The sequence below is a fragment of the Mytilus edulis genome, chromosome 10 (assembly GCF_963676685.1).
Source record: "Mytilus edulis chromosome 10, xbMytEdul2.2, whole genome shotgun sequence".
Taxonomy (NCBI): domain Eukaryota; kingdom Metazoa; phylum Mollusca; class Bivalvia; order Mytilida; family Mytilidae; genus Mytilus; species Mytilus edulis.
This window is the reverse complement of record NC_092353.1, coordinates 67,682,058-67,707,587: the sequence shown is the minus strand read 5'-3', so window position 1 is coordinate 67,707,587 and position 25,530 is coordinate 67,682,058. Positions and strand designations below refer to the sequence as shown.

Here is a 25,530-nt window from a genome sequence, read left to right as displayed (position 1 = left end):
GCTTAGTTTGGACAATTTTGTAGCAATTCAAAATAAACAGTTCCCCTTCATGGAAATGACTATAATATACCTATACAAACTGATAGACTGATTTTGTCACAACATCATTAAAGTGGAGTTAAAGTCTTATAGGATTGTAAGGGTGTTTTATTTTATCACCTTGCACTTTCATGACTTGACTGTGGTTTTCTACAGCAGTTGGTTCAAATTTCTGACCAGTTGAACAATTTGATTTCATAAAACAAATTGCTATTTGGTCAAAATTTTGAACGAGTTGCAATTGGTGGAGAGCAATACTAACAGTGAAGTCACTGTAAAATGTAAAATTACATGTATGGTGATATCACATATTAACCAAGTATAATAAAGACGTAGGGTTATTTTATTTAAAGTCCTTGGCTTAGGACTTTGAATTGAGTTCAAGGTCAAAGTTGAATTTGACGTTCTACATTCTAACCTTTGCTATAAAGGGACATTTTTTTAAAAATTTTCTGTTTACAAAACTTTGAATTATTCGAAAAACTAAGGATTTTCTTACCCCAGGAGTAGATTACCTTAGCCGTATTTGGCACAACTTTTTGGAATTTTGGGTCCTCAATGCTCTTCAACTTTGTATTTGTTTGGCTTTTTAACTATTTTGATCTGAGCGTCACTGATGAGTCTTATGTAGACGAAACGCGCGTCTGGCCTATAAAATTATAATCCTGGTACTTTTGATAACTATTTACACCACTGGGTCGATGCCACTGCTGGTGGACGTTTCGTCCCCGAGGGTATCACCAGCCCAGTAGTCAACACTTCGGTGTTGACATGAATATCAATTATATGGTCATTTTTTATAAATTTTCTGTTTACAAAACTTTGAATTATTCGAAAAACTAAGGATTTTCTTACCCCAGGAGTAGATTACCTTAGCCGTATTTGGCACAACTTTTTGGAATTTTGGGTCCTCAATGCTCTTCAACTTTGTATTTGTTTGGCTTTTTAACTATTTTGATCTGAGCGTCACTGATGAGTCTTATGTAGACGAAACGCGCGTCTGGCGTATAAAATTATAATCCTGGTACTTTTGATAACTATTTACACCACTGGGTCGATGCCACTGCTGGTGGACGTTTCGTCCCCGAGGGTATCACCAGCCCAGTAGTCAACACTTCGGTGTTGACATGAATATCAATTATATGGTCATTTTTTATAAATTTTCTGTTTACAAAACTTTGAATTATTCGAAAAACTAAGGATTTTCGTACCCCAGGAGTAGATTACCTTAGCCGTATTTGGCACAACTTTTTGGAATTTTGGGTCCTCAATGCTCTTCAACTTTGTATTTGTTTGGCTTTTTAACTATTTTGATCTGAGCGTCACTGATGAGTCTTATGTAGACGAAACGCGCGTCTGGCGTATAAAATTATAATCCTGGTACTTTTGATAACTATTTACACCACTGGGTCGATGCCACTGCTGGTGGACGTTTCGTCCCCGAGGGTATCACCAGCCCAGTAGTCAACACTTCGGTGTTGACATGAATATCAATTATATGGTCATTTTTTATAAATTTTCTGTTTACAAAACTTTGAATTATTCGAAAAACTGAGGATTTTCTCACCCCAGGAGTAGATTACCTTAGCCGTATTTGGCACAACTTTTTGGAATTTTGGGTCCTCAATGCTCTTCAACTTTGTATTTGTTTGGCTTTTTAACTATTTTGATCTGAGCGTCACTGATGAGTCTTATGTAGACGAAACGCGCGTCTGGCGTATAAAATTATAATCCTGGTACTTTTGATAACTATTTACACCACTGGGTCGATGCCACTGCTGGTGGACGTTTCGTCCCCGAGGGTATCACCAGCCCAGTAGTCAACACTTCGGTGTTGACATGAATATCAATTATATGGTCATTTTTTATAAATTTTCTGTTTACAAAACTTTAAATTATTCGAAAAACTAAGGATTTTCTTACCCCAGGAGTAGATTACCTTAGCCGTATTTGGCACAACTTTTTGGAATTTTGGGTCCTCAATGCTCTTCAACTTTGTATTTGTTTGGCTTTTTAACTATTTTGATCTGAGCGTCACTGATGAGTCTTATGTAGACGAAACGCGCGTCTGGCGTATAAAATTATAATCCTGGTACTTTTGATAACTATTTACACCACTGGGTCGATGCCACTGCTGGTGGACGTTTCGTCCCCGAGGGTATCACCAGCCCAGTAGTCAACACTTCGGTGTTGACATGAATATCAATTATATGGTCATTTTTTATAAATTTTCTGTTTACAAAACTTTGAATTATTCGAAAAACTAAGGATTTTCTTACCCCAGGAGTAGATTACCTTAGCCGTATTTGGCACAACTTTTTGGAATTTTGGGTCCTCAATGCTCTTCAACTTTGTATTTGTTTGGCTTTTTAACTATTTTGATCTGAGCGTCACTGATGAGTCTTATGTAGACGAAACGCGCGTCTGGCGTATAAAATTATAATCCTGGTACTTTTGATAACTAGCTGTCAAATTCATGTTCACCGATTTTAATCAAATTCTTAAATTTGATTTATAACAATGTAAAACATTCATTCAAACTAAAAGTCTAAAATAAACGATTAACAGGTTTCCGACATGAAATACGTAGCTTCGTTTCGTGTGTATTTTAATTAAGACGCCATCTAATTAACTAACGAGTCGACCTCTAAAGTCATCCGATGACCATCTTTTGTTTCACTTTCAATGTTGGCATTCTTTTCCTTTAAACAACTTTCCACATACAATTCACGTGTTATCAATCTCAAGCTAGGGGGTTAAATTGAAGCTCACATGAATACGGATTTTATGAGGTCGAATTATTCACTTGCAAGTGAATAATTCATAAACAAAGTTTTTTTTGCTCATTATGCAAAAATTGAACCAAACTGGCTGCTAAAAGCAAATTATTATTTCAATATTCGCATTTCATTAATGATTGAGCAAAAAAAATAATATATTAGATTTTGATATACCTCGTAGCTAGTGCCCCATTCACTTCATATTAAAAAAAACGATAAAGACATGGGATTTTTTTTCATCAAGTTGCAATTTTCATTTGAAAATTTAACCGGAAATAATGTTGTGTAAACCGGAAGAAGGTTTTTTTGTACTTATCTGATGAAAAAATATATAGAATCATATATTTTTTTGAATCAGTGTCAAGTAAATTATCAAATAATATTGGAAGTGACATTTTTTCAGACTGTAAGTAACAAATTATCTCCCTTATTTCAAACAAAATTGTAAAGAAACAATATATTTTGGGAATCAGTGTACATTAAAGTATTGTTTGACACTCGAATTGACATTTTTAACCAAACCTTTATATTTTCATATCAAAATGAATTGGTAACAGTGAAAGACCTCCAATTTTTCTTTGAACAATTGTTTTAATTATTATTATTATTCTCATTCCGCCAAACTTTGACGAAGTTAGCAGCCCTTACCGTAAGACACGTACCTTTCAGGTTCACACTTTGTATCGGTGTCATAAATACCTATCCGGAAATCATTTGAGTCGAAAATTTTGTCGGTTCGGAGTAATCCCTCGGAAACCTAAAAACCTTGTTATCTTTCAAACACCGTGACCGTAATAGGTAGACAAAAACGAAGGGTAAAATTTGTTCAGGACCAAAGATTTAACGACGCATTGGTAGTGGAATGCCCCTATGAAAATTAACCGCAGTCGGTTGGCCATCAAAACTCAGAATCCATAAGGCGTAGACACCTAAGATCTTCACCAATGATCACCAATTTGTGTAAATTTGAAAATGCCTCAAGGTCAAATTTGTATGTTGACTTTAACATTACACCTTGTTATGGGATAATATCAGAAACCATTTTACTTACAGACATTGTGAATAATGAAAAATGTTTGGGTCATAAAGGCGAAACTTTATTATATTTGACTGAAGAGATCTGAAACTTTTTTAAGGGACATCACCCCTGTTAAAGGTTTCTGAAAAGACAAAATCATTTTCTACGTTCAAACCAAAGGTCCTTAACATTAAACGCAACTATTTCAAATTCTTTCGTAAATGTTTTGTTTCAACGAAATATACAAGAACTCCAGTCAGACGTCTGCATTCTAGAACGCTTACAAACACCCGAATCTGAGGGAAAATAGTCCGATAATTTTGTACAGTCATTACATTTAAAAAAATTAAGCACAGAAACATACTATTTTTAAATTGATTGATAAGATATGGAATCATGAATGGTTCAAAATAACCAAAATGGCATGTCCCTAGATCACCAATTCAAAACTAATACACTAAAATATTGTAAAAAAAAGGTAGAAATAAATGTTATTTTTACTTAATATAATTCTATCAGTATTCAAAAGTATGTTAAGAGCCAACATATTTTAGTAAACAGTTTTTGACAAGGATTTTTAATTTTAGAAGGTTTGTTCCTGACAAAATGTCCACTACAAAACGAAGTCATTGATTTTTGCGAATAAACAGTTTCTATAGTCAATGTTTGCAAGAAATGGACTGGGTATAAACATTAGTGTCTTACAATAGAATTATGCTTTTAAAACGGCAGTTAAACTATTGGCAAAAAAATGTCCTTATGTCAACTAAGAAATGGGTCAAATTTCTTTCAGTATTTTTTGTTACTATTGCAATATAGGGATTGTGGAAAAAAATAAAACATGTGAATATGTCACCTACGTAACGGTCAACTACAAAACAAGTTGGGGAGAAAAACATTTCATAGTGGACACTACCACTACCTTGCAGTCGAGTTTTACTCTTTTTTAATTGAATCCGTGAAAAGCAAATAACAAGGGCTAGTTTCGTGTATTTTTAATATATTTTTATCAACATAGAATAGGGTTGATGCCACTTCAAAACATTTTTTGTCAACTCCAAAACTCATCAAACTGTTCACTTCGTAACATGAGTTGTACCTTGATTTGAGAAGTACTGTCTAATTTTTATCGATGAAAAATGGTTCTCCAATTCATTCCAGTATATAAAATATTACAAACTAGAATATCAAAAGGAAACATTACAATGCCATAAGATGTCCGTTTAGAGGCAGTTTCGTCGTGGACAAATGTCCACTACGAAACAGTATATAAATTAGGAAAGAAAAACATTTTCAAGAGTATTTAAGATTGCACTTTTCATTTCCAAATAGGTCTATAATAGAGGTTTCCAAAATACTCTTGAAATAAAATTTAAGACAAGTAGATTTTTCCATTTTTAGGTCTGAAAATCTCACTTTGATTGAACAACTTTATATTTAAATGCAAGCAATCATATTCCAGTTTTTAATTTGAAAAAGGGGTTTGAAACTTTCCAATATACTACTAGCCATTAAAACATCATGTTTCTGTATGTGCAAAAAGGGGTTCATTTACAAGAGGCACTTGATTTTATTAACATGTTGAAATGGCATGAGACGTTAAACTTGATGTCCAAACTTTGTAAATTTCACATTTTTTTGGCATCTTTTAAAGCTATGTAAACTGGTACGTTATTAAAAAAAAGAAGTTATTTTGATTAGTAATTTATAATTATTGAACAGTCAAATATTTGATTTGGGACAATTGGACAAGGCAATAGTAACTTTAACGGAAAGAAATGAATATAATTGAGAAATCAGGATATTGAAAACAAAATACCAAACTAGAATACAGGTAGACAAACCTTATAAATTTGTCCACAAAATTTTATGTCAAAATTGAAATAAACCTGGTGCCGAATGCTACTGACAGTTTCCAACCAGATATGTACTTAACGATATTGGGTTGGCGGCTGCCAAACAGTGTCCTTGCTTTAACTCGTGTTCCGTTCATCAAAACTTTTTTTTTAATTTTGATATATTGTTACTGAAGACACAATGGAGGTCAATTTTAATATTGCTGATTGTCACTTTTACCGTTCAGGAGTTATGGTCCGTGTGATATCGAAAAATTCCAGGACACATATAAATGTTAACAAATCCGGTTTGCTGTCACTCTGACAGCCTCTTGTTGTTTAATCACTTGCAGGTAGTGACTGATACTTAATCAATTCGTTAGCAGTTGCACTGAACAACTGAAAAATATATTGAAATATTTGGTGCGATAAATTCAGTCATTTGAGATATGCAAGGATGACCGTTTCAGTAGTTTCATTGGAAACACTGTTATACGCGATCGATACAATTAGGGGTATTTTTATTAGGGTCCAAAGTTGAAAGATGCTGGGTTCCTTTATTGTTAAGCTTTTTTGATCCATCACCCCATCTCCTCTCATGGCGTCCGTCGTTGTTGTCCGTCGTCCATATTCAGTTTTCTTTTGCTTTTACCAAATTTTCCTCTGACACTATTCTTTAACTAAACATGGCTTCAATCATAACTGGGGTTTTAAATGTGTCTGAAGACCCCGCCTGCCAACCAACAAGGCCGTCATTGCTAGAAATTCAGCTTAAGGAAAAACTGCAAGTTTGTTTATTATTTTGTAAACCCTTATTAATAGAAAACATCTGACTTTGCAGAAATTCGTAGAATGTTGAGCTGTACCATAAGTCCATATACATGTAATTCAAAACTGTCAAGTGAGTTATTGCTCTTAAATGACAAATTTTACCTATTTGACCCAATGCTAATCTGACCCAATGTGCCTAGTGAGCTATTCTCGTCTGCAATGTTGGAGATTGTCCTTTGTTGAATGTGCACATAAGCTAAAGTGAGCGACACATGCTCTTACGGCTCTATTTTACGTTTTTGCCTTATATCTTGACATAAAAAAAGATAACGAGAAGCTTTCAAAACGATCAGGAAGACACTTTATACAAACAAGTCTGCATTGTCGAAATCGTCAGTCAGTTAATTTAATAACTAAAAATGAATAGCAAGTCATGAACTACAATAAAGAATACAGCAAATCATTCACTAACTCCTTGATGGAGTTATTGCCTATTAATGACGATGTTAACTATTATTTTTGCTTTTTGCCATCTATGACCAAGGTTATGATAGATAAGAAGGATCAGCAAGTCAAGATCTAATAGCAAGTTAAATGTAACTGATATAGTTACTCTTGCTATATTTAGGAGCCATTGCCCTTAAATGAGGATTTTTCCCTTCTTTAAAGTTTTGAATAAGAACTATGGACGATAGAGATAAGATAAACAGACTTGATGATCAACAATAAAAAATCAACAAAAGAGAGATTTTTGTCATGAATTATATTCTCGTCTATGATGTTGGAGATTGTCCTTTGTTGAATATGCACATGTCCTTTCTTAAATATGAACATGTCCTTTTTTGAACAAACACATAGCCGAAGGTGGGGAAACCCATGCTCATTAGAGCATCTATTCACTCTGTCCTTCTGTCAATTAGCATTGTCTATAAGTGCAAAAAACTCTAAAATGACCCCTCTCACTCTCTCTCTCTCTCTCTCTCTAGATAACGATAGGCAATATACATTATTAAATGTAGATTCAAATATAGTAGCTTAGTCATTAGCAAATAGACTTAGTAATATGCTACAACAAATTATTCAAGGGTCTGATACTGGGTATGTTAAAAATAGATTTATAGCATAAAATATTAGACAATTTCACGATATCATTGATTTTGGAGAAAAAATCAACATAGAGCGAGAATTTTCAAAGCTTTTGATTTTTTAGGTTGGGACTGCATGGTTTTTGCTTTACAGAAATTGGGTTCAATAAAGGCAACAGTAGTATATCGCTGTTACAAAGTCATTTATCGATTGATAAATAACAAATCCGGGTAACAAACTAAAACTGAGGGAAACACATCAAATACAATGTATAAGAGGAAAACAACGAAACAACAGAAACACTTAAGTGCAACAAAAAACTAAACGACAATGCAACACACACAGAAACAAATTATAAGATAACAATTGCCATTTTCCTGACTTGGTACCGAACATTTTAAGAAAAAATGGTGGATTGAACCTGGTTTTGTGGCTAGCAAAACCTCCCAATGTTATATCAATGCTAAATATATCACTAAACTGACAACTTGAAATTACAGAACTACACTACAAATAAATTGAAAAACAGACAGGACAAAGAAATACATAAATAACCAATACAATAGAGCTTTAAGACTTTCTATAGCTAATAGTTATTAAAGGCACAAGGTTTATAATGTAATACGCCATACGTATGTTTCGTCTTCAGAAGACTTATCAGTGACGCTCAGGTCTAAATAGAAAAGAAAGCATAACAACAATGAAGAACATTGATGACCCAAAATTCCAAAACGTTTTGCCAAATCCTACTATTCTAAGTATATAGAATAATTCATACTTTTGCAAACAGTAAATTTATAAAAATGACAATATAATTGACATACATGTCAACACCGAAATGGCGACTAACTACATAAAAGAAACGAACACGTAAAACAACCTAGCACATAAAAAACACAGTTGAACCACGCATTGTATGTCTGTCGACTAGATTGACGCACGAAAGTGATGTCACACGTAAATTTCTAAAAAAAAAAAAGTCCAAAAATTGGATATAGTACAATATTAGGTTTGTAATAATGTTATTCGGGGAATTAATTATAATGATGATTACTATACTTTTGATATAAAGTTGTGTTTGGTAATTACATAATTAATAATATTATCTAACTATGTCGGTATTTCTTCTAAATCAAACTGTAAACCAAAAACATAGTGTAGGTTTAGTTGCCCCAAACTAAAATATTATAAATGAACTGGCTAATTAATTATCTTTACCCTCAAACACGAAAAGAACATACAAAGGTTAGTTTACAACTACAAACGATCAGACACTTAACAATATCCGATCAGTATAACAAATACAACAACAAAACAAACTAAATACATAAATGTTGGATAACAAAAGACCGCGACACGTCTTACAACTATGCGAATTCACACTCAGCAAAACAGTCACAATCGGGAATAGGTCATGTTCGGTACTTAAAAGACAAGACGACGTAATGGTAAACCACAATTTAAGGCGTGAAGAAAAAATATGTTTACGAAAGAGGATATACCAAAGCCTACAGAAAAATACAACAGAAAGTAGTTTGACTATCATAATCTTGATTATGGATGTCTTCTATTGCCAATAAACATTGTTAAAGCATATAACATATCAAATATATATCTTAAAAAATCAGTTATAGAATTTTCCTTAATTTGAAAGCTCAATGCTCAGATGCAAGATGTTATTTAAATTGAGAAAAAATACCCAAATGAAGATGATGTAATGATTTCCTTTTTAAAGCTTATGTGATCGATAATGTGGCAATTGTTTTGTATTAATTTTTTAAAAGCTCCAAAAGCAGTGCCATAAAGTGACAATTTATATTTTAGATGTAATGAAAAATTATGTTTTTAACTCAGGTTTAATGATTTTATGAAGGAAAAAGCGAAAACAAAAACCTATTTTTTCGCATATAATGGACTTTGACATCTGTTATAACATATGTGACTTTTACAACTTATATATTTATCTTACACCATCCCAAATTACCTATAATGCAATTTAATTTGAAAAAAAACGTGCGACAATAATTTTTTTATCAATTTTTAAAAACGAATTTTTGTATTTTGTTAGAAATTCAAATGTGAACACAATTTTAGCATAAACAATGATAAATAGCAGAAACTGTGAAAAAACTGAATTTATCTGCATCGATAGAATCGGACAAATTTGGAAAGCGACAAAATACCGAGTTATTAATCACAAGGGACAAAACTAAAATCATAAAAATACTGAACACCGATGAAAATTCAAAACGTTAAGACCCAAATTTATGTTACAAAACATGATGACAAAAGTCGACACTCAATTTTTTAGATGAGAATTAGTATTCAAATATCTGAAAAGGCATTCAATTTTTTTTTAATGTTTAATTTAAGGTTTTAAGTTCAAATATCAAAATTTTAATGTTTGGGTGAAAATAACAAAAATTGCAACAATCATATTCTAGATTTGGCATTAAATCAATGGTTTGATAAGAAAATAGTACTTTGTGAATATTGTTACCGAATGGTCAATTATTTACCTTGGTACAGTGTATTCAAGTCCATTATATACGGAAAATCCATTGCATTGTATTGTATCTTTTGTTTATTAGTATATCTAAACATAGTTTATTGTGAAAGGTCGTTTTCAATTTTGATTAAAGAACGAACATTGCGCATAGATAATTTTCAAGGGTTCTTGACATGTTCAATTTGAAAGTCTGTATTTTTAGACTATTTTTTCTGTTGAACAGGAGGAGATAATGGAAATCCCTGTAACAGTAGCATAGCTAACAGTTGTTTTCATCCTGGAGAGCTGATTTGTAATAGTGGTAACATATGTTCCTGTTCCGATACAAATACCCACTACTGGAAGGCTTCAACATTTTCATGTACACCAAGTGAGTTTCCTACTGAAAATAGTGTATCTAAAATACGTATTTTATTTACTGAAAATGATTTGAACAACAGATCAAGGTTTGATTTTTTTCATTGTGATATATCAAGGCATATAAGAGCTTTTCAGTTTAAAAGGATCGTTTCAGATATAAAATTTGTTATTAGTGCTATAATTATTATGATTATGAGTATGATCCCTCTCGTTTCTATTGGAAGTAGTGAGGGTTCAAAAGAATTGAAAGACAGAGTCCTATAGTTTTTACGTTTTTGTCTGTCTCTCAATAAGCAATTGTATGGCCCCGCAACAAAAATATTTGTGATATGTAATTTAACCGTAATGAGTTACATCCCGTTTTTGTTTCGTTCCGCTCTGCATTATTTGGCAAAATGAGGGGCTTTTATAAATTGTTCAAACGATTAAACGGATTTGTTTCTATACACCTTCCGATATTCGGATGATTTTTGGAATGTGAATTAACCATGATGAATGTCTGAGCAAATTTACGTTTTGTTCCGTTCTGCTTATTTTTGTCAAAATTACGGACTTTGGCCTTTCATAAACCTTTTAAATAACACAGTTATCTGGATTTTTTCAACCTCTCCAAATATAAGTTTTTTTTTTGGTGTATAAGAGACAATAACAATCAAAACCAAGGAGTAAACAAAGTCTCACAAAAGCCAAAGGACATTTACATCAACAGTTATAAATAATAATTAAGAAACAACACGAACTCCACTAAAAATCAGGTGCTCCGGAAGGGAAAGCATTTCCTACACTGTATACGGCACCCGTATACCATGATGTGTAACAGGTCGGGTTTAGGTTTGGTTCTGCTCTGCAGGTTTTTGTCGAAATACGGACTTTGAAGATTATTGAAACAGTTGTACGACCTTTCTTTTCAATATGCCTTCTGATTTTTCCAAGATTTTTATATATTTGGATCAACCATGATTAGTTACAGATCACGTTTATGCATGTTATGTGTCTTCCTCTATATTGATTTTCATGCCGTTTCACTCCATCTTGTTAGATCTGTAGTTCATTCACTTCGGTTTACCAATAGTTGAAATTTAACAGTTATTGATCAAGATTTTTTTTTTTTTATTAAACTGGTATTGTTCTTGAGAGCTGGAAACTATCTTTGCAAGTGTTTTTTTGGGGAACAGGTAGCCTACAGTTGTTGGGTTTTTTTTTGGGGGGAGGGGGGTGTAGGTAACCATAACAAACTTTGAGAGCTACTTTGCTTTAAAGGAAAATATTTATCATCAATGATGGCCCTTTAAATCAAGATTGGTATATTCATTCATACTGAAATTAAACAATTTCCCCATAGATAAAATACTTAAAACGAACAATTTGATGACAACTGCCTTATTCCTGACTTGGTACAGGAAATATTAGGAAAAAATGGTGGGTTGAACATGGTTTGATGGCTAGTCATACCTCCCGCTATATGACAATGTTGATAAAAAATATCGCTAAAAAGACAACACCTCGTGACAGAAATACAGCACACACACGCGCAAGAATATTATCACAGAAAAACACAAAAACAAATACAATGTAATATAAGAGTAAACACAATATGCAAACCGCAGAACAACAACAAACATATTCCATCACCGACAGACACCACAGGATATAACAAACAATGACATTGAGAACCAAAATTCCTAAAAGTTTTGCCAAATACAGCTTAGGTAATCTATGCCTAATTTATCGAGTCGAAACCATAACTGAAACATCAAAAATAAATAGATGAATGTTGGATGTACAAAATACTGAGACACATCGTATAGCAATCAAAATTCACACTCGGTAGACTGTCATATTGTTGAATAGCAGACGACATAGATGTTAAATTACAATCAAATACGTATTAAAATGTCATTAGTGAGTTTAGACACATGCACATCGTATAGATCAACCAATTTACAGAGTGTCATTTTTAATCTTTTCCCCTCATAACTCTGTTGGAGCACAGTGTCTGCGTAATGAGCATATTATATTCTTTATTTATAAATATTGTAAGTGATCAACCAGTCCTGGTATGTGTTACTTTCTAGTTCTTAGTTCAAAAAATAAAATAACTTAAAGTATATTTGTATACATTAATGGAAGTTGAAAACCCCCCAATATGGTTATGCATTGATGGGAGTTTAAAACACCAGTTTTGACAGGTCAGCATACTTACCCATTCGCTTATTTTCCATTTTTATTTGACTTAGGGCTTTCTATTTTCAGAAAGCTACTCAAAAACCTGTAATAATTTATACGTCAAGAATAAAGATTTTTTTTATGAGAGATCTTTTTCATGTTCAACAATAGAACAGACATTCCACATGCACACAGTATCTAATTTGTACCAGTTTTTTTACATTTGAATATAAAATCCAATTTTCTAACACTTTGAACATCTATGTTTCTGTTCAACAGGAGGAAATAATAGAGGAGACTGTGACAATAACATAGATCACAGTTGTTTATATCCAGGCCAGTTGATATGTACGTCTGGTAACACATGTGAATGTTTCGATGAATTTTCAAACTACTGGAAGGCCTCGACATCAACATGTACACCAAGTAAGTTTCCTAGTAAAAATATTGATTTCGAATGCACATTTTTTTTTACGGAAGATGTTCTGAACAACAGAAACTGGTTCTGTTGTGTAACCTTGTCAGAAATTCATGTATTTTTAGTTTTACCGTTTAAAATTACTGTTTCAGTATAAAAATCGTTGCTAGTTTCATGATTATGAGTACCTTCACTCTAGTTTACCTAATATCTATTGAGGGTAAAAAAATCAGTGATGTCGGTATCTTTTAGTATTCACTTTGTTTGTCATCTGTCAATTAACGATTTTCACCTCACTAGTGGAGGGACATTAAGTTTACCCTTGTCTGTCTGTACGTTTGTCCCTCCGTACTTTTCCGAATTAGTCTAAGTTTCTCTCACTTTAGTTTACCTCCATCAATTGTTATGACAATTTTACATAATGCTAATAAACACAGAACACATATCATATGTACATTTACGTGACATCGCTTTTACTTTTGTAAAGTAAGGTCCCTTTACCAATGAAAAAATGCAGAATTTTAAAATTTCCGTTTCTGTTCTCTAATTTAAGTCCCCCTCAACCAAATGGGAAGAAACTTATTCACAATGATTATAACCACAAAACTCTGTTTAACTAATCGTTCAGTAATTATTTCCCTCTATTACCTTATATGCAAGCTTGTGCATCCTCTGTGTACCATAAACATATTCCCCATTTTTTATTATAATGCAAAAAATCCGACAGTGTTTAATATAAAAATATAAAAAAAATTGCACTCGTTTTGTGCACAGTACATATACGTGGATTATCATACTGTTCTGATCAACAGGGGAAAAACGCTTTAATAAGTACTAGATATAAACATTGTTATCTTTCCGATCAATTGAGCACTTCGGAGATCTACAAACCAAGGCGAAAAAAAATACCTTGACATTGTAATACTTCTAAACAACAAAACTGAGAGAAAAATGTGAAAAAGTCATTACCTGTCAAATTCTGGCTTAACGATTGGGCAGAAATTCTCGTATTTGATTTATAACATTTTAAAACAAATATCCATATTATTAAAGTATAAAACAAAGGTTTTTCCATGCATGTTCTCGTAAATATGTTGACGTATGTGTTTAATTATATACACCATCTATTAAACCATTGATGTGACCTCTAAATACTGCAGACGGTCATAATTTTTACTCGATATTCACTTAAATATTGATACATGTATTAGTTAGTATTATAGCTAACGCGTGCAATTGAATTATTCTAGGTCTGTCTGTTTGATTTCGTATAAAAGGTTGAAAAATATTTTAATCATGAGGATGATTATTGTGAATAGAAGTCACACAATTAATTTAATTAGCCTGGTTTTCCTTTCTAATGCTGAACACCTTAACTTTTTTTTTATGTATACCAATCTCTAAACAAGTGGTTAAAATGAAGTTTACATGAATACCTTTTGATAGCTATTATTTGTGTGTTTCTCTGTCCTGTATGTTCTACCATTTATTTTTATTGTAGTCCTGTCATGTAGTGTTGTCATTTTATTGTTATATTTAACATTGCCATAAAAACGGAGGTTTGGTTCAACCCACCATTTTTTCTGAAAATGTCCAGTACCAAGGAAAATGGCCCTTGTTATATTATATTAAAGTGTGTGTGTTGCATGTTAGTGTTGTGTTTCTGTTGTGACGTTGTTCTCCTCTTATATTTGATGTGTTTCCTTTAGTTTTAGTTTATAACCCGGATTTGTTTTTTCCTCAATTGATTTATGAATTTCGAACAGCGATATACTACTGTTGCCTTTATATACGGATTAAACGAGGTCAGCTTATTAACCTGCAAGTTGATGGCTTATGTTGACAAAACTAAACCTAACTGGCTGCATAAAGCAAAATGTTATTTTACCATTTCACTGGTTTTTTTTTAATATTATGAATTTTTATAATTTTAAACATCGAGTAAATTATGCCCTTTAACAATACTGGATCGGAACAATACATGACATTTGTAGCACACCTGGCCAAAGAGGACCAAGTAAGCTTTTCTTTTTTTTGTTTTTGTTCACTTGAAAACAATAAATGACCCGGTGGCCTTATTAGACCAGTTTGTCTCAGGGGAAGTCTATTATGATTTCCCCCTAGCATAACATAGTTTTGGAAAATCATATTATTTTGTTTAAACATCGCAAATTTTGAAAGCTACTTTTTGTAAACGGAGAATCCCCAAAAGTGTAAAGGACAGGGTTGGCAAAGTATTACCCGCCCGGGTTTTACTGGGTGGGAAAACCCGGGTTTTCCCGGGATGGGCAATACTCCCAGAAATGGGTAATACTGGGCAATACGATTTGTTAAGGTTATTTCAACAATAAAGAGTAAAGACTTGTTGTAGTTTCATAGTATTATAGCTAAATATATACATTTTATACAGATAACCATTGAGAGTAATTTCTAGAAGATTAAAAATTCAATTTCATTCTGTTCTCTACTTAAATTCTATGTAGGCAAAATACAAGATTTACCCATTTTAGGATTCCTTGTTAATTTCCAAGTATTGTTTCAATAATCTAAACATTTTATTGCAGTGTTTATGTGGATTGTAAATTAAATTGCTATATATGCAATCATGGTTGCTAAATAAACACCCTACAGAGTCTTGTCATTAACTCTTATATAAATGAAAAGGCTGATTATTGTTATATAAACATATCAGTCATGTCAGTGTTCTAATCTGAATAATTACTTATTAATTAGTTATGTACAGTTTTGTACATTTGTACATATAAACTGTTTCAAAGTAATTTCTATTACATGTAATTGTTCAATTCTTTAAATTAGCTATATATAGTTGAAAAAAAATAATCTCAGAGTCGTAAGAATACAAAAAAATGCATTTCTTTCTCAAATGTATAGTATACACTTGTACATTTGAACATGTATGTCTTATAGGACTCTCAAACAAGTAAACTTACATGTATTTATAAATAAAAATAGGTTTATATATATCTTATTTATGTTTGATTACTGAATCCTCTTTAAAATTCAGGCCAGGATCTTATATTACCCAGTATTGCCCAGTATTACCCAGTAAAACCCAGTAAAACCCGGGTTTTCCCAGTATTTCCCACTGGGCTGAACAATACTCATAAAACCCGGGTTTTTGCCAACCCTGGTAAAGGAGATAAATAAAATACAGCTGTTTCCTTAACATTTATCTTACATCTCTGTAAATACATAAAATACAAGTATTATCCACCAAATGTCAATTATAGCTTCTTTAAAGCATGACTGGAACAATCATTTTTACTGAAAATCAGCAAGTCACTCCTTCATTTGAAAACAACACGTTACTTAGTGCAATCATTCGAAGCTCTTCGATTGATTTGCCTTCATCAGGAGTGCTCGAAGTAAAATATTTGATTTTAACATCTGAAACAGTTAAAGAGCTATAAAATCAAATAGGACCAAAAATCATTGCCAATTACTTCTAATGCCAACATTACCTGAGTGAGTTCAATAGTTTCTTTATAATTTTAACTGTGATTTCCTGGTACTCTAATCTATTTATTGAAAGTGACTTTCATACCAGAGCTTGTGTTACTTTCGAGTTCTAATTTATAAATGAAATGAATTTTACAAGGTTTTATACATAACTTGGAGTTGAAAACTCTAACAAAGTTTTATATATAAATGTGTGACACAATGTTCACTGCTGTATCTCTTTTTTAACATGTTTACATATTATGCCTGTTTGTTTTAATTCACACATAGTTACTTGTATAATAGAATTCAGAGGTTAAGCTAGATATAAAACCAGGTGTAATCCCCTTTTTTCTATATCAGGAAATTCCTGTTTAAAGACATGAATATGACCTTCGTTTTCTTTTTGTTTGATGTGTTTGAGCTTTATGGTTTTATCATTTGATAATCGAGTTTCTGTTTTGAATTTTCCTTGGAGTTTGGTATTTTTGTTACTTTTTACTTTTGAATAGTAGCTTATAATTCAAACTGTGACAGATCAGATACATGCACATGCACATGCACAATGCACTTCCATTATTATTTGATCGAGGACTTGCTTATCTCAGACAGCTACTTAAAAAACTTTTGATGCATTGTATAAATTTATATATAAGAATAAAAAGTTTTGTGAAAGTTTATTTCAGTTTTGATTAAAAAATAGACATTCTACATATATCCACACAGCATCTAAAATGTACTAGTTCTTCATAGTTGAATATTACTTTCTGTTTTTTTTTTTTCATTTTAAATTTTCTGTTGTGCAGAAGGACATAATGGAGGAGACTGCACCAGTGGCATAACTGACAGTTGTATATATTCAGAACAGCTGGTCTGTAAGAGTGATAACAAATGTTCCTGTCCTGATACTAGTACCCACTACTGGAACGACTATTCATGTACACCAAGTAAGCTTCCTAGTAACATGAAACAATTGCACACTTTTTTCACTAGTCAACAGAAAAAGTTTTCTTTTAAAAACATCACACATTGTGAGAACTACTTTTGGTAAACTGAACTTTTCCGAAAGTGTAACGGGGGTAAATGAAATTCAGCTGTCTCCTTAAAGTAATATGAAACGAATTACTGGTGCAAGCTTAGGTTAATCCAATCTTGAACAAATGCATTTTAAGTCATAAAGTTAGTCTACTGTGCACGATTTAATGATTTTGCACGCATCCATTTCGTATAATTGTCACAAAGTATTTCACTCGGCCAGTGTTGTTGTGAAAATATAGCAGCTAATTTATGGTCGTGTTGCGATGCAGAAGTTTACTGATTATTGACTTTGTAAACAACCAATAAAGAAGCATGTGCAGCCCATCGATGTTGTAAACGTCTCCAAAAAACGTGTATGGTTAATGGTGTATGGCATAGGATACAATGATAGAAGGTGTATGGTGTAAGAGGAATGGTGTTTGGGGAATTGAGTGCTTGTGTAATGTGCGATCTGGAATGGTGTCAATGAAATATGTACGACATTAAAACTATGCAAAATATTGGTGTTTTTTTTATTTAAACACTAATTTACAATATTTATGATCAAATAAAGGCAACAGTAGTATAACGCTGTTCGAAGTTCATAAATCGATTGAGAAAAAAACAAATCCGGGACAAACAGGGAAACACATCTGATAAAAGAGGAGAACTACGACACAACAGAAAAACAACATTAAAATTTAACAAACATAGAAACGAACTATCATATTACAATGTATATTTTGCTGACTTGGTACAGGACAATTTTAGAAAACAAAATAGTGGGTTGAACTTTATTTTGTGGCATGCCAAACCTCCCGCATTTATGGCAAAGTCAAAAATAACATTAGAATGACAACATAACATGACAGAAATACGTTACAAATAAATGTGAGAACATATAGGACAGAGAAACATACGAATAATAGCTAACAAAAGGTACCAGGTTTAAAATTTAATACTCCAGACGCGCGCTTTGATCACACGAGACTAACCAGTGATGCGGAAATGAAAAAAAGTTTCAAAGCCAAAACAAGTACAAAGTTGAAGAGCACTGAGGACTAGAAGTTTCAAAAAGTTGTGCCTAATACGGTTAGGGTGTTCTGCCTGGGATAAGAACATTCTTACGATTTAGAATAATTGATACTTTTGCAAACAGTAAAATTTAATAAAATGACTAGTATATAATATATATACATAATAAAACAGAAGTGGTGACTGACTACAGAATAACAACGGATACATAAAAAAAACCTAAACTAGCACATAAAATTCACAGCCGAGCTAGCAAAAGCAATAAACGCACAAAGTGACTTCACATTTGAATTTCTAAATATTTTCCAAAATTCGTTTTTAAAAATAAATGAAATGTTTGTAGTTGCACGCTTTCTTTGAAATTAAATTGCATTATAAGTATTTTGGAATGGTGTAAGATAAATATATATGTTTTAAAAGTCACATACATTATTATAACAGATGTCAAAGTCCTATATAGTGGAAGAAATAGCGGGTTTCTTTTCGCTTTTCCTTCATAATTTCATTAATGAAGTTTGAAACAAAATTTTTCATTACATTTAAAATACAATTGTCCCTTTATGGCACTGCTTTTTGGAGGTTTTAACAAAGAAATCATTAAACCATCTTCATTTGGGTATTTTTTTCTCAATTTAAATGACATTTACTTTTGCTTCCGAGCATTGAGCTTTCAAATTAAAATAATTTTTTTTTAGATAGATATTTGACATGTTACATATTTTACAAAAGTTCATTGGTAATAGAAGACATCCATAATCAATATTATGATAGCCAAACTACTTTCTGTTGTATTTTTCTGGAGGCTTTGGTATATCCTCTTGCAATTATATTTTCTTTTCAACCTGTGTAACATTCTACAAATTAATTATGATGTCACATTTTATGGCATGGCATAACGTTATTTGGATGGAGAGTTGTCTCATTGGCACTCACACCACATCTTCCTATATCTATATAATATGGTTAAACAATTTAAGTGATATTTCAGTGATTAAAAGATAGTTATAAAGCATGAAACCAATGTAGTTTTTTTTTAAATAATGTAGATGGATAAAGTTTTGTTTAAAAAAAATGCCAAAACAGGAAGCACATTAAATAGGTTTTATTACTCTCAATACGAGTGTGTTCTTCATGTGAAAGATTTTTTTAAAGAATTTAGACTTTAAAATTATACAATTTTACTTTCTCGATTTAATAAATCTAATAATCATGTAAGGATGTTTTTTTTTATATTTCATTACTTTGTTGAGGCTGTTGTTGTGTCAGTTAAAAAATAAACTGTTAAAGTAAAACAAAAAAAAGTAGAGGCTATCTAGTCAATAGGAAGATGTGGTATGATTGCCAATAAGACAACTCTAATTGAAGTTAACCATTAAAGCTTAAGGTCAAGGTACGGTCTTCAACACGGAGTCTAGGCTCACACAGAACAGCAAGCTATTTAGGGTCCCAAAAATTACTAGTGTTTAACCATTTAAACGGGAAAACCAACGGTCAATCTATATAAAAAACTAAAAACGAGAATCTTTTATAAACCATAGACAAACGAAAACCACTGAACATCAGATTCCTGACTTAGGACAGGAGCAAACAATTGCAGAGGATTTAAACGTTTTAATGGTACCAAGCGTTCTCCCTCTTCTAAAACAATAGTATAACATCACAACATATAGAAAGACACACTATAAAATATCAATTGGAATGACTTAACTCAATCAAAAAACGAAGTGACACATATAAACACATAATGAACGAATAAATTTGATCTGTGTTACAATCTAAATATAGAGTTCATAAAAAGAATGGATCAATTATCAAAATAAAAGTATGAAACTGATGTGTATGGTTCAGACTAGTTTCGTATATTTCCGACCTTCGATGGAGTATGGTTCAAACGTTAAACGAACAGGTCACATAAGGGTTTTGTTCCAGACATGGGGTAATTGAAATATGTAATTGTAATTGACTGTAATTAATTACAATTTATCATGTAATTGAATGTAATGTGTAATTGAGCATTTTTTCAATTACATGTAATTGAATGTAATTAATTACATAGCCAAAATTGCCTGTAATTGACAATTACTTTTCAATTACAAGTCAATTACATTTGAAATTTTGGATCAAAAGATTAAATCTTGTGTTTTCTCAAAAAATTATTAAAAGCAATAATCTTAACAAATGTTGTAAGCTGACAAAGAAAAGCCCTCACAGTATACTTTCTGTATTAACACAACCATGGTAGATTCTTCATTTTGTATTGAATGATAAAAAAAAAGTAGACACATGCCATAATTTTAAAAGAAACCACTAGGAAGTCACTGTATTTATCACAAACACATTTTTTTCTGTCAGGTGGGAAATAGATTTTTCTATTCTTTGGTGGGAGGTAGTAATTTTAAGCTTGCATTTAACGAATATAGGTGACAAAGGAATTTTATAACTTTTTCATTTATTTATTTTTTTCCCAATAGACTGGACACATCTATCCCCAGTTTTCTTTTGCTCTACAACTATTATCTATTAGTGTTTCAAAATACATTTGAAAGTTTCGAAAGTTTTCTCATCTAAAGTAAAAAAATTGAAATTTAAAATTTGATGTTTTTCAAAAAATCAAGATTTGCAAAAAATCACAAAATAACCCAACTTTATGGCTTCAAATTTTTTTTTCCAGATTTTTTGGCATAAACGAAGATCATCATTATAAAATAATGCATCTGATGCATTCTTGACAAAAATATCTCAGAGGGTATATTTTTTATTTTTTTTTAAATTTTGTTTGAAAAAAGGTCACTTTTGAAATTTTGGATATATTTTTTTTTTATTTTAGGGAAAAAAATCCAGGCATAAATGTTATTATTGCAATCCTTATCATATCAGATGATTAGTTATGATCAAATAATAACATGAAAATAAACTACACACATTCTGATACCTTACATACATGTAGTCAATGAAAAAATATAAAATGAGATATAAATATCATGTTTTTTATACGAAAAATGACCTGAAAAAAAATCCTTCGAATGATCTCGTCTGTTAACTTTTTTCATACATTCCCTGTTTAGACAACTGAAATCTACATTTTGCATGCAAGTTGTTGGAAACTGGTAACTTTATAATGAACGACTGAATTGCAAGCTTTCAATTATCTGCCTTTTTACATAGTATGTGTCGCAATTGTTTTCATAACCATACTAAACTATTGCTATCAAAACTTATGTTTCGATAACTTGACGTGATGGAATTAACTTGCATTATTTATTGTGCTACTGACAACTGATCTCTGTCAAATAATGCATACATTTGTTGATCCAAATACTATAATAGGTTTAAATCCAACAAAGTAAGATTAAGATATTGTAGTTTTTATTCAGAAAAATATTTTTGATTTCTACAAAGTTGGTATAGCAATGATTACAGTAAGATAAAAAGTAAATGAAGCAAAGAATGAATAACGAGTAAGCTAAGTCGTTATAACAAGTTAGCTAAGTTGTTTAAACAAGTTAGCTAAGTTGTTTAAACAAGTAAGCTAAGTTGTTAAAACAAGTAAGCTTAGTTGTTATAACAAGATAAATATACTGAGTCGTTGTAACATCTTAGCTAAGTTGTTTAAACAAGTAAGCTAAGTCGTTAAAACAAAATAGCTAAGTTGTTGTAACAAGATAAATATGCTAACTCGATATAACAACTTAGCTAAGTTGTTTAAACAAGTAAGCTAAGTCGTTAAAACAAGTTAGCTAAGTTGTTATAACAAGATAAATACGCTTACTCAGTATAACAACTTAGCTAAGTTGTTTAAACAAGTAAGCTAAGTCGTTTAAACAAGTTAGCTAAGTTGTTATAACAAGATAAATATGCTAAGTCGTTATAACAACTTAGCTAAGTCGTTTAAACAAGTTAGCTTAGTCGTTATAACGACTTAAAAATAAAACTGTACCCTGACACTAACCGGCTTTCGTAGATTTGTTTACCCTAAAACAGACACATTTTCCCTCGGACACTGACTTCGGGGGAAACATGGTGAACACATAAACATATCTCCTTTGTGCCAGGGAACCAATTGTAATTTGTACAATATTCAATGTTGAATCTGGTTGTTTGAGAACTGATATTCAGGACATCTAATTGCATCCAAAACGTCTCAAAATATCACAATATTACTGAAAGCGGCATACAAACCATCAATCATTGTTAATCTAGTTAATTTTCGAATGCTTTAAATGATAAATTGATCTTTCAACCTTTTCAAAAAATAACAGTGGGCAAATTATACATTTAGTAACTATAATGCTAGCTATGATTTACATATTTTCAATTTTTGGAAAAACGCACGAGAAAATTTGACAATTCCACAATACTGCATGATTCCGAAAAAAATAAATGTTTTTTTTATTATTTTTTAACAAAAAATCTAATAGTCGGGGCTGAACTGCAATATTAACTAAGCTCTGAAGCTAAACCAAAGCTATATAGATGTTATTCATGTATATGAAATTTCTGAAAATAAAACTGATTCTATTCATAATATAATCATTATTCTATTCATAACCAGGCTTTCCGATCAAACGTTATCTTTTCAAGAATATACATGTATGATTTTTTTTAATAAACCTACCCCCCTTTTTTCCTAACCTTAAGTTCTAATCCCAATGGTTCATTATATATTACATATGTTGAACCTTCTGAAAAGAACAGACAAGACTGTGAGTGAAGCAAAGCATGCGGTCATATTCCAACTTGAATATAAACAGCGTCTATATATAATATATGTATTTTTTTACATAAATTTCTATTGATACATTTTAAAATAGATGTTGCTATGGGTAATGTGCATTTCCATGGTAGCTTTTGTAGTCAGCAACTATTTACGATGGTAATTTAGAGTAAGCTTATGCTGAAATGTAATTTTTTAATAAGTCATGAAACAATTCTGTACATTTTAGCTCTAAAACTGCAATATTTTGCAAATAATAACTCCGTTTCCAAGGAAAAAATCGGTTGCTATGGTGATAAAACTGAAGAAAGTCCCAAGCTTTTTTCTATTTAGTTTGGTAAAGTAGTATCAAAACTTCATAACTATAGTGCTAACTATGCTATACACAGTTGCTCTTTTCTGAAAAACACCATAGAAAATTTAATAATTTCGCAAAAATCCCAAATTCAGAAAAGTTGAAAATTTGCATTTTTTGGCAAAATTTTTCAAAAAATTTACAAATTTAATTTACATGCAATCTTAACTAAAATGATGCTTAAACAAAGTTGTATCAATGTTACATATGAAAATTAATTAAAAATGCTTGATTCTATTCCTAATCAGGCTCTGAATTGTAGTGATTTAGCTGATTTTTGAAAGATTTTACTATGTCTAACAACCAAAAAATAGAGTATCCGTTACCATGGCAACCACTCGTGTTTTCCCACTCATATTTATTTTTTGAGCAGTATTTAGTTACTGCTTCTTCTAGGCCATTTATAGATAAAATCTGAAACCCTCATAAATCACATGTATATGGCACCCTGCCTGGTTCTTACAAAGAGCTGTACGATTTAAGTGCGGTACGTATCAATGATTCAAACTGAAACGTCATAAACCGAAGGCTGGGATATAAAGCGTCTAAATGAATGCAGTAGATATGAAGAAAATGAATTGTTCCAGAACCAGATAAAAAAAAAACATTTATTGATATTTCTACAGTATTCTTACGTACTGTATACAATAAGGAGACGTAGTCTTGTAATGAAACAGCTATCGGCCAAACTTCACCAACTATTAGGTCATCGTTCAAAACGGTATCACTGACCTTCGCGCATACCGTTACGTCAGCGAAAAGAGGTTAAAACATGATCACAGGTTAAACCATTTTAAACTAAGAAACACAACGACCGACTGACTGAAACCCCACTAAACGGAAAAACATGACATACCTCAACCAAAATATATGCATATTGATTATTTAAAAGTAAACGTCGCACACAAGGTGGTTTGTAAATGTTGTATTTCTTAAAAGGGCAGGTGTTCCAATTTATTCCCGATTGAATAGATGTATACAACTCAATATCTTCCAGTAGTTTATGCCTGCATGTGGATGTTTAACATGAAGGATCAGTGATGTTTAAAAAGGGTAGGTTCATCATTACCCACACACTATGCAAAATTACCTAATATAACAGGGATCCTGGATATAATAGGAAGGTTACATTGATTATGGTTATTATCATGTTTATTGAAAGGATGCATTTTATATTTATTTTAATTTGTTGTTGACTTTATCATTTCCAAGCCTGTACTGCTGGTACCTTCGGAAATAAGTGCTTTTGGAACTGTTCACAAAACTGTTTATCATCACCTTGTAATCATGTGACAGGAGTATGTGATGGGGGATGCAATAGAGGATGGGAAACACTAAATTGTACTGAAAGTAGGTTGAAACAAACACATACACCTTTGTTAGATAATGTTTTTGATAATTATGTATATGTATTTAAATACTTAAACTAAACCAATATGTTAATATATCTAATAGAATAGTCTGTTGTAGGGCCAAATGAAAACAAAAATATACGAGAACAAAGCAAAACTCATACTTTTTATATACAGCTATCATAATTTTGAAGTACAAATCAATATGCTATCATTATCAGATTAATTGTTTTTGTTTGGATATTTCAAAAAATATAAACATATCAAAGAGAGGCGAATATAGACCAGATAGTAAAAATCATTATTTGAAAACGATCTAGCAAAGCTATATTAAACAACCAAAAGTGTCAAAATGACAAACCAAGAAAACCAAAGACTGAGAAACGTTAACTCCACAACAACAAAAAAAAACACAAAAGAAAGAAAGTGATCTCATGTGCACCGTAAATGTAAACAGATCTTGACATTTGTCATCACATAATTCCATATATAAGTACAAACTCGATGCTATGTCTACTTTGGTAGTAATATTTATTGTATAAAAATGAACAAATAGAAGATATATACACTATTGACTTTGTTGTATTTGAGAAAACGTCAATCATTGTATTAGTAA

At 31.6% G+C, this 25,530-nt stretch overlaps 1 protein-coding gene across 2 annotated transcripts in view; it reads left to right on the top strand.

Moving 5' to 3' along the window:
* Positions 1 to 25,530, top strand: part of LOC139491731 (multiple epidermal growth factor-like domains protein 10) — a 55,556-nt gene that overhangs the window by 13,513 nt on the left and 16,513 nt on the right. For both annotated transcript variants that reach the window (XM_071279562.1, XM_071279561.1), the window contains exons 3-6: positions 10,262 to 10,408; positions 12,844 to 12,990; positions 17,248 to 17,388; positions 24,775 to 24,912. In XM_071279562.1, coding sequence (XP_071135663.1) covers positions 10,262 to 10,408; positions 12,844 to 12,990; positions 17,248 to 17,388; positions 24,775 to 24,912 — 573 coding nt within the window. The remainder of the gene's footprint in view (positions 1 to 10,261; positions 10,409 to 12,843; positions 12,991 to 17,247; positions 17,389 to 24,774; positions 24,913 to 25,530) is intronic.